This window comes from Myripristis murdjan, chromosome 21 (genome assembly GCF_902150065.1).
Source record: "Myripristis murdjan chromosome 21, fMyrMur1.1, whole genome shotgun sequence".
NCBI classification, from domain to species: domain Eukaryota; kingdom Metazoa; phylum Chordata; class Actinopteri; order Holocentriformes; family Holocentridae; genus Myripristis; species Myripristis murdjan.
The window spans coordinates 18,369,361-18,382,279 of NC_044000.1; the positions used below are offsets into that span (position 1 = coordinate 18,369,361).

General features: G+C 42.7%; 1 protein-coding gene across 2 annotated transcripts; it reads right to left on the reverse strand.

The window, feature by feature from the left end:
* Positions 1-5,194: 5,194 nt before the first annotated feature.
* On the reverse strand, positions 5,195-8,111 carry rpe (ribulose-5-phosphate-3-epimerase). 2 transcript variants are annotated; one of them, XM_030081524.1, is made up of 7 exons: positions 8,005-8,111; positions 7,696-7,898; positions 7,241-7,320; positions 6,976-7,115; positions 6,680-6,814; positions 6,346-6,432; positions 6,127-6,249 (listed from the first exon to the last, which is right to left on the reverse strand). In XM_030081524.1, exons 2-7 carry the CDS (start codon positions 7,893-7,895, stop codon positions 6,127-6,129), a joined length of 765 nt encoding a protein of 254 aa, XP_029937384.1. In that variant the 5' UTR covers positions 7,896-7,898; positions 8,005-8,111. The 2 variants fall into 2 exon arrangements, with proteins under 2 accessions (XP_029937385.1, XP_029937384.1); XM_030081525.1 differs by having other exon boundaries at positions 5,195-6,249; positions 7,696-8,028.
* Between the last annotated feature and the right edge of the window lie 4,808 nt (positions 8,112-12,919).

Here is a 12,919-nt window from a genome sequence, read left to right on the forward strand (position 1 = left end):
GTCTCTGTGATGCACGCAGGTTCTCCTGAAGGGCTTCTGGCCGACTTTTAACAAAACAATCTAATATCTGTCACTGCTGACAGAGCCGTCACACTGATCTGTCTGTTGATGCCGCTACGACTGATAGCAGGCATACTGATATTGTTGATGTTATTGTCAACCAGTGCCATCACAACTTCACAGCATGCAAAAACACTGAGTGCTCCCCCAATTGCGCACTATCTCTCTGTCCTACTTTCCCTTTGATTCCCGCTCTCCATCTCCATTTATCTGACGCACACACCCTATATGGAAAGAGCTGTTTTGCATAAAAGTAAGCAACACTCACAAATCCATAGTCCTCGCAGAGTATGCAGACACCAGAGGGCACACATGGGCAGACAGTACTTAACGATCCAGAGCGCCAGGGCAGCATCGAGGCGAACAGATGATGATTTATTACTGGTGAGAGAGGAGGAGGAGCTGAGGAGAATACAAAGGAAAAGACAGGACATGTCTTCGCTGCTTCCACTACAGAGAGCTGGGGGGCATTACAACCAGGCCTTGAGGAGGGATGCAGAAAAAAAATCCATAATGATGGCTACAGAGATCAACAGTATACAAGCAGGAACACCCAACAGGCTGCACTGCTGGCATACAAAAAGTGTGTCTATTGATTTACCACCAGGGAATATAATACTCAGCACCCATGCTGTACAAGAGGGACTTAGAGGTTATTCTGTTCTTACAGGTGAAGACATCAGGGAGACCATCTGCAGAAATAACAGCTTGCCGACTGTGATTGGCCTGTTGAGGCCTCTGCCCAGCTAGTTGCTCTCCCTTTGTATGATATGACTCACCTGGTGATGTAAGCATGAGTCGATGAGAAGAGGGAGAAATCCTTTCAGTACACAAGCTGTTACAGTCACATCCATCTTAACTGCAGTGGGTTAAGAAGAGGGAGAGAATGAAAGAAAATGTGGCTGCTGTATTGCTGAGAAAGTCAAGGGAATTTGCCATTGATTCATCAGCAGTAGTCAATGATCTCCAGTGTGGCGCTCTTAGTGCAAGAGCTGCCAGGAACACAGAGATCAATGGTGGTGTTAAGGGCCTATTGGTTAGGAGTGGATCATTGGAGTTAATGTTTGAGTTCCCCGGCAATTAACATACAAAGACCATGCAGTTCACACCACTGTTGTGTGTGTGTGTGTGTGTGTGTGTGTGTGTGTGTGTGTGTGTGTGTCTTACGTCACTTGTCACATGCAGCACAAAAACACCCACACACATCTTCTTGACAGCTCAACAACAAAAAACACTGATGGCCCCATCTCATTTATTATGGATTACAAAACACACAAAAATTTACACACGCACACATAGCTGGAACATTCTCAACCCATCCATAATTGATAAACACTAAAATCAAGTGTGTGTTTCCACTGGCTCTGCCTCAGATGAGGCAAAACTGATGCTAAGGTTGCTGCTAAGGCAGCAATCTCCCGAGACTCTAAAATTGTGCGCTGCACTCAATTTCTCCACTCTCTAAAGCCCCGCAGAGCACTTGGGGATTCTGTTTTCACTCACTGCTCAAGACACACATTGTTTTTGTTTTGGTTTGTTTTGGTTGTTTTCTGATGGCAAAATGATCATGGTGAAGATTTTAATACCTCAGAGGAGGAATGAGCCCACAAACTAATTATTCTTGAGGAAAGTTCAGCCAAGAGACGGCCGTTTTATTCCCACCTTGCTGACAAGGGGGCCGGGTTAATGCATGTGGGAATTTTCACTATCCACGGCTGGATTTACCAGGCAGTTTAGCAATTAGTTCATCTTATTTTCTTCAAATGAGTGTATGGACAAAATCAAATATCGCAATATCTTTGAATGAATAATTTGATATTGATATTCTGATGACACTGAAGATAACTGCTGGTGTTTTCATAAGATATTTAATGACTATATTTATTATAATCATTGGTAATGTGTATATGATGACAAAGTAGGTTGATGTGAATAATAGAACAGTCTAATTAAGTTTAGAAAATTGCATCTCTTTGCTGTAATGTGGGCTTCAAAGGAGTAAAAGGCGGCACTTTTGCAATATACGAAATGATAATATCCAGAATCCCAGATCATATCTAGCCTCATATCAATAATATAATATCAATATTTCTCCTAGCTCTACATGGGAGCAAATAGAGCAAAGATAATATTAGTGCCAAGATAGTTTTGAAAGACCAGGTATGAAATGTTGCACATGCAGGATGAGGGAATATAACCATTTTATGATGCTTCCCAAGCCCCTCCAAGTTGCTCCTTTAGAGAGCTTCATATCAGCGTATAAATAATTACACTGTAGAAATGACAGGCTCATAATATATGGTGTGCCTCTAGGCTTTCAGGCAACCAGAACAAATTGTTACCCTATGACACCGTGCCCCCCTCTGTGAATCAGAAGCTGGGATACTCATGATACTGTATCCTACCTTGCCGCAGGGCCAAAAGATCTTTTGTAATGTTATTCTAAGCAAGTTGTTTTTTTAATTGTTAATAAGACTGTGCACACTCAATCAGATGAGGCCTTTATGCATAAGTAAAGGAGGTAACAACAGCGAGCTAATCAGTGATGTGCTTCTTGTTCTCCTGTGGGACGCTGGGTAATTATGAATGAGCACGAGCATGCAATCCGAGTTTGGTAATGTGCTTTTAGTGCTGAAGACTGGGAGCGCAGCGGAAAGACATAACTCCACCTCATAATGAACCCGGAGAGAGGGAAGGGAGAGGCATGGATGAGGCAAAGAGAATGCAGCAGGGAATAGACGGGACAAAATAAAAGGCAGTGAAAGGTGTGAGGCGAAACCAGATGAAAGGAGAAAAAAGGGAGGGAAGATGTAAAAACACACTCCCCAGGGACAAGAGGCTGCATCATAGAGTGGCTTTGGATGAGTCTGTTAAGTATCTGACAGTATGTAACATACAGGGGTGCCTCGTCCAGTGAGTCCTCTGCCATAATCATGAGTATGAGGAGAACATGAGAACATGAAAACCCAAAACCCCAGAGAGCAAATTCCAATGTGGTTTTTTCACCCACTCAAACCAGGCATATCTGCTCCCTGCATGAGCTCCTCCGAGTGGTCCAATGAGGTGAGCTCCGGAGGGGCCCTCTTGCTCCAGTCATCGTCAGTGCACGATTGTGCACCTTGTACTGCTGTGTGAGAGTCTCCACACACCCCTGCCAGGAAGGCAGACATTCCCTCACTGCAGTCCTCTGAAGATCAAAAACTCCACGTGACAGCTGTCTGACTCATGTTGGGTGTAAGATCATTACTGGGCTTGTAATTATCTGCTCTCTTTCTCTCCCTCTACGTTCGTGTACTCACGTGTGTGTGTGTGTGTGTGTGTGTGTGCATGGATGTGTTTAGGTGAGGTTTGTTCATGTGCATGCTCACTGCGATGCTGTGAAACGTGACAAGGAGTTATAATGAAGAGGAAAGGCCTATTGCTGAGAAATCCCTCACCATTCTACGATGTGTCTCTCTGTGCCATCTCCCATCTATCACTGCTGTTAAACAGCAAATGACAGTACCTCTGGATGTGGTTGCCATGGCACCGGAGCAGCAACTTTCTGATAAGAAACTGTGATTCATGAGTTGGGGCGCAGCAGACATGTAAGTTTAGATGTTTTAAGTGTGCTGTCTTGGGGGTGGAGGTTTGTGTTAGTCAGTGTTTGATCAACCAAGGCCAGGAGACTGTTGGGATTTTATCTGCATTTATACGCCATTATGATGATGACGTCTGCTACTGGTGTGTAAATGATGCAAGATAATCTGGAGAGAAACAATTATTGTCAATGAATCGCTAATGAGGCCGCTACATGGTTTAAGGAATGTGGCTTGTGTGTAGGTGCTCCCTCCTCCCTCACACGATGAATTGTGCCTGTCTTTGAGAGGCAGCGGTGACATGGGTATACAAAACGCCTGCCAACCTCTATTAGGAGGGAAATCAGTCACAGGAGATTTCCACACACACAAGTGTACATATCATATACACAAACCACCTATCCTCTCATAGGCACACATCCCAATCTGCATGGACAACTCTATCCACACAAAAACAATGATTCATGAGTGATAAATCATTTCTGGTGACTCTGGCATTGGTCTCATCATGGGATTGTCTGCCATTTTATGAAAATACAGATTTCTGACATCAATATTTCAACGGTCTGTGAATTGCCTCCAAGACATGTGTTGCATTATTGAGGTTGAGCTGCTTGCAGTTTGAAGTATGTCATGGGTGATTCTCATTGACAGGGGGAATTCTTGCAGCAGAGAGATGAGAGATGTCTTCACTCTCTCAGTGTCCTGAGGGAAGGACTCTACACCTCGACTTGGTTCAACAAACCTGAAACAAATGCAATACTTTCAATACATATTACTTATGGAAAACAAACTTCCCCATGAGCTTGCATTTCTTACAAGTCCACCTCAATGGTCTTTATTATTGCAGTTAAAACCATTGAGTGATGGATGGATGGGTGGACAGACAGATACCTGCAAAAGCCTTTTATCTCCTCTTTTATGTTGCTATTTTCACTGCTATTCTGGTTCTCAAAATTCAAAAACCTTCTATGTAAAATCAACAATTCTCCATTAACAACCCTTTAATAAGTATCTGGTTTAAAAAAAAAATGTCTCATTGAGCCTTTATTGCAAGCAAAACCCAATTTATTGGGAAAGAAAGACTCATTATCAATGGAGCAGTTCAGGCTATTTATCATGGCATTGCAGATTACAGCACTGTTTCTCATGGACGGCTTCATTGTAGAGGCAAATTTCAAATTAATTGATTTATGAAAAAATAAAACAAAATAAACAAACAGTGTGCTAACACAGGAGTAACGTGAATTCTTACATTAATCATCAGTCCCCTTTAACTGTTATTCTTTTTGTCCAAATTCGCCATCTAGTGTACGAAAAAGGAAATGGTGGTGAGTCATGACAGCACAAGCTTACTTCACACGGAGATATACTGTATGTTTCTGTGCATTATTTATTCAGACTTTTATTCAGACTTTATTTCAGACAGATTTTTCATGTTTCCAAATGCACTTTAGCTGATGGCTGGAAATTTGACTGAATAAATTTGAAAAAAAGAAAAAAAAAAAATGACACATAGATTGTGTACTTACTGAACAACTGACATTACACATAGCATAATTTTTTCATGTATTTAGTTTATGTAAAAGGAAAAGCAGAAGATAATGCCATCACATCCATTCAGGATAAGTAGTATAACATGTTACACATCATGTGTTGGTCATTTGCCAACCTTAGAGGAAAACATCAGCTTCACAATTTGTTGTGCATTCATCTGCACTGGACTTTCTTCTGTTAATAATAGTTAAAACTATTTTTTCATGTTGATTTAGTGACTATGAAAAAGAATCAACCCAAACCCTGAGCTGGCACTGAACGGGTAAAAGTGAACCCTGAATGTTCGCAGCTCTGCAAACACTGCTTTCTTCATTTCAGTTGCATCAGCTGTTGTCTGGGTCAAAGTGCAAAGACCCCACTCTTGCAACTCCAGTTGTATCTTTTAATCTATACATCCCAGTTTCATGGAAATTGCTACAGTGTTTATGCTAAGAACACAACAAGGAAAGAACCTTATGATGACTTAGCATTTAACCACAAATCTACTTACTTAACAGAAAATATAAACACAGGGTTTTTTGTTTTATTTCCATAATTCAGTCATTCATCCATCCATTAAAACTTACAGTAGGAGTCAAAAAATATTCAGGAATGTGTACAGATAGTAGCGTAACCTCAGCTCATCTTCAAATGGTAACTGTTCCCATGCTGGGACTCATGGTGAGCTAAGTTCAGAGAAGAGATTGCGGCAGAGCAGGGTGAAGTCCGACACTTGTGTGGAGCCACAGCCCAGCTTCACTCTGTCACAGTGATTTGGATTTGGCCACCAGCAGGAGGCTGAGCAGAAGCCCCCGGCCCTGACCTCTGACAGAGACAGAAATGTCCATTGTTTCTCGCTGGCTGCTGTGGTGTGATGCTGAAACAGGCAGGTACGGGGCTTCGCCAAGGGGACTTCCACAAGAGAAAAAAAAAAAAAAAAAAAAAAAACACCTCAGCGGTCTAAGGAGCGTTTCTGGATTGCCTCGGCCACCACGGTGCGCAAAAGAGCGATGACTGAGCGAGGGTCGTCGCTGCTGATCACAGCGCTGCCTGACACAATCATGTTGGCTCCTGCCTGGTTAGACGGACAGAGACACGCTGTCAGAGAAAGTCACTTTAATACTCTAGGCAGTTATTTGATCAGAGTGACGGGCCTGTTTGTATTCCTTACTTCGGCACACTTGTGAATGGTGTCAGGACCGACCCCTCCATCTACTTCAATGTCCAACGAGGGGAACTTGCTCCTCAGCCAGCTCACCTGGGTCACAGACACAGATGAGGAAACAAAGCCTCAAGGCCTAACACCAAACACTGAAAACTGCATAACACAAGGCAAAGAGTCACAGTTTCTAAGTATATCTGTTGCCACTTGACATGCAGTGTGGTAAATGCCTCTCTGACCATGTAACCATTTGAATTTGAATGGGATCTCAGTTCTGAGGTTATGAGGATGAGACAAACCAAATAAATCAACAGCTTGTGCAACATGTACGCTTGGTCCTTACCTTGGGCATCATGTCCTCCATGAATTTCTGTCCTCCAAAGCCAGGCTCCACCGTCATGACCAGGGCCATGTCGATCTGGTTAGCCCACGGTGCTAGCTCCTGAACAGTAGTACCAGGCTTTATGGCCAAGCCAACCTACAACAGTCACACAAAGCGCATTTCATCTTCAGTTTACACAGTAATGTGTAAGACATGTGAGTGTGTCTCTGCTGATCCTAACACTCTCCCTCAAACTGACCCTTGAGGGATTTCTCTGTAATGCTGCCTTGGACCGTTTGCAGTATGTCTTTTCTCACCTTCATGCCACTCGCTTTAATTTCCTTGATCAGGTTTCCAGGGTTGCTGGTGGCCTCTAAGTGGAAGGTGTACTGGTTGGCTCCTGCTGCAGCCATGGCCTTCACCCACTGCTCTGGCCGGGACACCATCATGTGCATGTCTGCATGACATACACAGTGTCAAATGACTATAATACACTGCATACAGCTAAGAAAAAAAATCATGATGTGCTGCAACGTAAACAGATGACACGAAAAGGTTTATACTGTGTTGTTTTCTTCTCACCAAAGAAAGGGTCTTGGCCTACACACTTCCTGAGGCACTCTACCATGGGATGACCAAATGTGATGTTGGGGACAAAATGCCTTCAAACAAAAATGAAAAACAGACATTTTAAACTCGCAGCTCGTGGTGAAATTTTCTCAGTTAGCTCAACAACCCGGTGGTGATGTCTTGCACAAGTGTGGCAGGGAAGACGGCACAGATGTCAAAACGAGCAGGAAGGAGGAGTGTTTCTCCTGCGAGACAGCGTAAGTAGTTTTGAAATCCTCGGATAAAACAGGTGACATCAACAACACCTGTCCCGCTATGACTTTTGGCGAGCGAGCTTAGCTTCCTGATGTTAGCTCACCAACTGTAGCTCTCTTTTGCTAGCTGACCTGGAGTCGCTAGCATGTTAGCTGGTCTCAGTGCGAGTTGGCAGCGGGGTTATAAGTGGCGGCACGTCGTCGCAGACTCACCCGTCCATCACGTCGAGGTGCAGGTAGTCCGCCCCGCACTCCATCATCCGCACACACTCGCTGCCCAGGCAGGACAGGTCGCTGCTCAGGATGGACGGGCCGATCTTGGCGCTGTAAGCCATGCTGCTGCTGCTGCTCTGCCGCCTGCATGCACTCCGCAGGACCACGCACAGCAGCGGCACGGCGCGACTCCTGATCATTTCCTGTATTTGTGTCACGTGATTTCAACACTTGTGACCCCCACTCTGTCACACACACCAACACACACACCTGAGGAGACAAGCAACAGGTCCTGTGTGTGTGACCTACCTCAGCACAGCTGATGACAGTCTTTTATGTCCTCTATGTCCCATACTGGCACTGAAGTCGAAATTGGACCCGAGCGTCAAGTTAACTAAAGTGTAGCGTTAAACTTCCGCCAGTGACCTTCAAAATAAAATCTATATTTCTAACTAAGGTATAAATATACATGTAGCGTATTGAAATAAATGGTGTTTTTCCACAAGTGTCATTTTTTTCTGCCGCATCATTTATATACTCTGGAAGCGTGCTGCCACCTCAGAAAAACACGTTCGCGTTATTAAACTTATCACATTATAGCAAGAGGCTTTTCATGATATTATAACTTAAAGAGTTTCATGTTATATCGTTGTATTCGCGTGTCGTAAAATATGGGGAAAAACCATCTTGTAACAATAAACTTTTCACGTTTAAACATGATAGGCTATTAGTCCGTCTGTCTTTCTCTGGTGTGCCAGTAAAGTAGTGTAGGCCTACATTTCATTTATCCACTAGGATCCAAAAACGGGCATTGGTTTAGCCTTTAGCGATAACTGGGACTCACAGATAGATTAAAATTGACTTTGCATGCATGTGCCGAGTATAAATGTAGTCTACTGTTCGATATATCAGTGACTGTTTTGGGTAAATTATTAAACCCTAATTAAAATGTAGTTCTACTCCATGTTAATTTCATACACAAAAAAACACCCCTACTCCCAAAATAAATAGTAGGCTTTTGCTTTTAAAGCGAAGTCGCCACTGGTAAGGCCTCACTTCCGCCTGTCAAAATAAAAGTGTGACTGCTGCTAAAAAGGAATGACACTAGATGGCGCACAGTTCAATTGGTTTGTCCTTGACGTGCAGAATTTAGAGTGCAGAAGAACTGAAGAAGGTTTAAATGAGCTTTAATCTCTTACCTCTTAAGGTTTTAATTTGCATGTAGTTTGATGTTTGAAGTGTTTGAAATTTGAAACTCCCTTCCCCTCCCTGGCAGCTTTTTTTTTTTCCCTTGAAGAGTCACTGTTATATGCTGGCCAATATTTTACTATACTTAGGTATTGAGTAGCCTGTAGTTAGAACATCATAATTTGTGGCGTTTAATTATGTTATGATAATTATGATAACTTTTGCTGCACGGTGTGGCTAAAATATTGCTACACATTGCTACAAGTTTACTAAAATGTTTTATTTTTTGTCGCTCTTTATTACAGGATTAATGTTTTGTAATGGTTATTTTGCACCTCCCACCTCTCTGATACACACACTGTTTGATTTAATAGTTGGAATGATTTTAGAAGGGCGCCTAAGTAATTTTGATTTATAGGAAGCTGCAAACTCAGGCTTTAAAAATTAAAATGGCACTTTGTGCCTCAGCCCACTCAGGTCCATTCACATACAGCAAGGGTGGCTAAATACAAACTGACATTTATGAGTTTTGCTTGCGCCTTGCATTACTGCAGCAGTGATGGAAACACTGGTGGCAGGATGTGCGTCGGAGGAGATCACGATGATGTGTTGTTCTTGTGCCGGGTTGTGGCACAGTAAGTGATCTTCACAGTGAATGGGGGCCTTGAGTAAGAGTCTCTGAGGAAGGTAGAAGAAAAAATCTTTGGGTCATGACAGTCATTTTATGGACCATTACCACAGAATCTGAAAGGGTGAGAGGCTAAGTTTTATTGGTCTGTCCGTACACTACCATGTGCCCACTCTTTAGAGAGTACCACTATGGATCTTAACAGTTTGGGGCCCAGGGAAGGTTCACAATGTCTTGGGCAAAGTGAGGATTTGGGAATGGTGAATTTAAGTATTTCTACTGGGGTCACAGTGATGAGGGTGTCCTTATTAAAAAGGGTCATTCCTGTTGAGCCTGACACTCAGACACATTCTTTGCCCTCACTGTAAACAGCTGTAACACCATGCACACTGGCTCAGTCAACCTTAGGCCTCTGTTTACTGGATGTCCCTATAAAAGGCACCTTTTTTTGGTTTAGTTGAGGAGGAACAGCTCAGGAATGTGACTTTGTTTTTTTGCTGTCACTTCCAGGATGCAGTCCGGCCATTCTCTTTCACTTATCCCTGACACATTCTCTGAGATAATTGTTTAAAGTCATTTCCAGGAATGTATTCAAGTTAAAGTCACAGTTTTTTTCTCCAACAAGTAAGAAATAAAACAAAACAAACAAACAAACAAAAAAAGACAAATTCAGTTCAAGAGTGAAAAAACATCATTGTGTGACGTGTGAATAAATCAAAACATAAAGGAAGTAGTGGTGTAAGAGTGTTTCAGTGGAATTGCCAGAATAGAATTATGTATTGTGCCTTATTTCTCCATAAAAATACCATCCTGCCATGCTTTATAGTGAAAAGACAGAAGTAAGGTGAATCTTGCCACAATTTCCTGGAGAGGCTCTCAGAATGAATTTGGATGATCAAGATTCAGGAGCGTGTGTATGTGCACACTCAGCTCCTTTGCAGCTTATGAAGTTCACTGTGCAGTCCTAATGAGCTTGTTGATGAAGGATTTATCTTTGCATGCGTTCCTGGATCCCAGTCATCTGTGAGGACAAGTGAGAAACACCCTTTCAGCAGCACAATATTAAAATGTTGACCTGCTGCTGACAAAAGCAGGAGACTAATCAATTCCGCTCTCCCACTACCCAAATTATGAAGCTTTGCCTTGTGCCTTCACAGGAATTTTCATATTCATCTTATTACAACAAGCTTCCGGTTGTGGACCTCTTGATTAATGATCTGTATTATTTTTCTCTCAGGGTGTGTATGTTTTTTTGTTGATGAGTATTTCTTTTTTAGTCTTACAATATTGCCACAAGATTTCAGCACTTATATCAGTTGGCATAAAGGCGTCATCAGCATGTTGTGTTTTACTCCTGGAGGATTAAATTTAGTCGGTACAGGTGGCTAATTAACAGCTTAACAGCATGTGCGCGTTAAACATGTTTGAACTCGTTTAAGGCTCTTTTGAAATGCATCATTTACTGGCTATTCATTTTACTTAGCTGGCAAATAAATAGCAAGCTCAGTCCAAATGAAAAACCTGAAATGGCAATACCACCAATCGTAAATTTCCCTAACTGCAGGGAAAATGGTGTGTTGCCTCCATATAGGAAAGAATTCCTATATGGGTTTTAAGTGTTTCTCAAGATTTTGCATTCATTCAGCAGCGTGTACACTTGAATAAGTAAGGTTTCTCTGACCCTTAACCTCTGCTATGGTAGACAGGAACAGGACCGGAGCCAGTGCTGCGCTGTTTATTCTGCTTCCTGTGCAGCGGGCGATTATTAAAAACTTCTGGCAGCTCCAGACTCTTGCTGTATTATCTTGGTCAAAGTGTTCCTTTTACTTCCCGCCAGTAGTTGATTCTAGCCTCCTGAGCAAACAGACAGAGATAAACCCGTTCCTTCTGATGGTCAGGAGGAGAGAGGAGCATGTGTCCCAGCAGCCGCTCCCTTCCTGGGCTTTATGTCACCCTGGTCGGGGTCCACAAATGGAAAGGGAAGGGTGTGATGGGGGTCACCTCCCTCCACTGGACTGATTGTCCCAATCAGGCTTGTTTTCCTGCCAGTGTGTGTTAATGGGGAGCGTGTTTGTGCATGCTCTCATAAAGGATGAGTATTGGGAGACCATGTGGTGGCAGGATATCTGTAAGTATGATTAGAAACGCGTGCTGCAGGAATGTCTCCACATCCTGTATAGCTATTTTATGGGGTTAAGAGTTACTGATCAGCTACTGCATACAAGGGAGGGGAAATCAGTAGAACTCATGGTCAAGTCAGCGTTAGATCTCATGGCTGTTAGTAGTTCTTTCCTGTTAACGTGCAAAGTAAAAAAAAACTCAAAACAAAGCTGCAGGTTGGGTGAGAAAATCCAACCTGATTCCAGTGCAATTTCACCTGTTGTAGCAGTTTTTCTAGGAACAAGTATAAATATGTTGAAACAAGGCAGATCATTGCATTAGTATCAAGAAAAAGGCTCTTGTTTCAAGAGAATCAGGAAACAAGCTCATTAGTATTGGAAACAAGTGGGATTGTCTCATCCTGCTGGCAGATTCTTTCACGTGTTTTAAGAAAAACAAGAATAAAGAGACTAAATAACTAAGATGCAGAGTTTTTGATCTGTGAGCATATTTGTGTGGTTGTATACTCTCTTGCCACAAGTCCAATGTATCTGCCATTGTATCATCAGGTTAATTTGCTTTGTGTAAATCAGCTGAGCAACCTAAAAGCATGACCAAATCTTGTAATGGACTGTTTGCATGCTCCTTTGAACAGAAGTACTGACCGTAGCACAGTGAGCTGGTCAAAAGGTAATGGTCTGCAAAACACCCCTCCAGGGAGAAATGGACCCTTCCACCAGGGATAATTCACTCCTTTATGGAGTGGAATCTGTCATTTCAAAAGGCCCAAATGGTGAGTGCAAGCTACTGGTGATGTATCAAAATGACAGTGTGAGGTTATGAGAGAATTAAAGTACTGATTTATTCTGAGGAAAGACTTCTGCTTTAATGCCTTCAGCCCACATCCTCTGTATCCCTGGGAGTCTCTGACTGCACAGAGTGGGTCTGTGTGAGTGAAACTCACCTTCTGACTTCATAAAACTTTAATCCACCTGAATTAACCTCTGATTTAAGATACGATTCTGGCTGTGATTAAAGGAAACCGCTGAATAGCACAGTGGGGCAAAATTTCATATTTCTCTCACAATGTGTGCTCTCAAAGTACAGAGTGGCTCGGTTATGAAAAAGGGAAAATCCAGTTCTCATAACATCCATCTCAACTTCAGACCACAGCTGAGAGATTCATAACCATTTATCAGAGGGAGCTGAAGCCAAAAACTAAGCCTATATTTATTCCCTTTTCTTCAAGCTGGTGTAATCCTTCTTTTTACCTCTTGTGCCCTGGCCTGTGACGAAGATACGACCGTT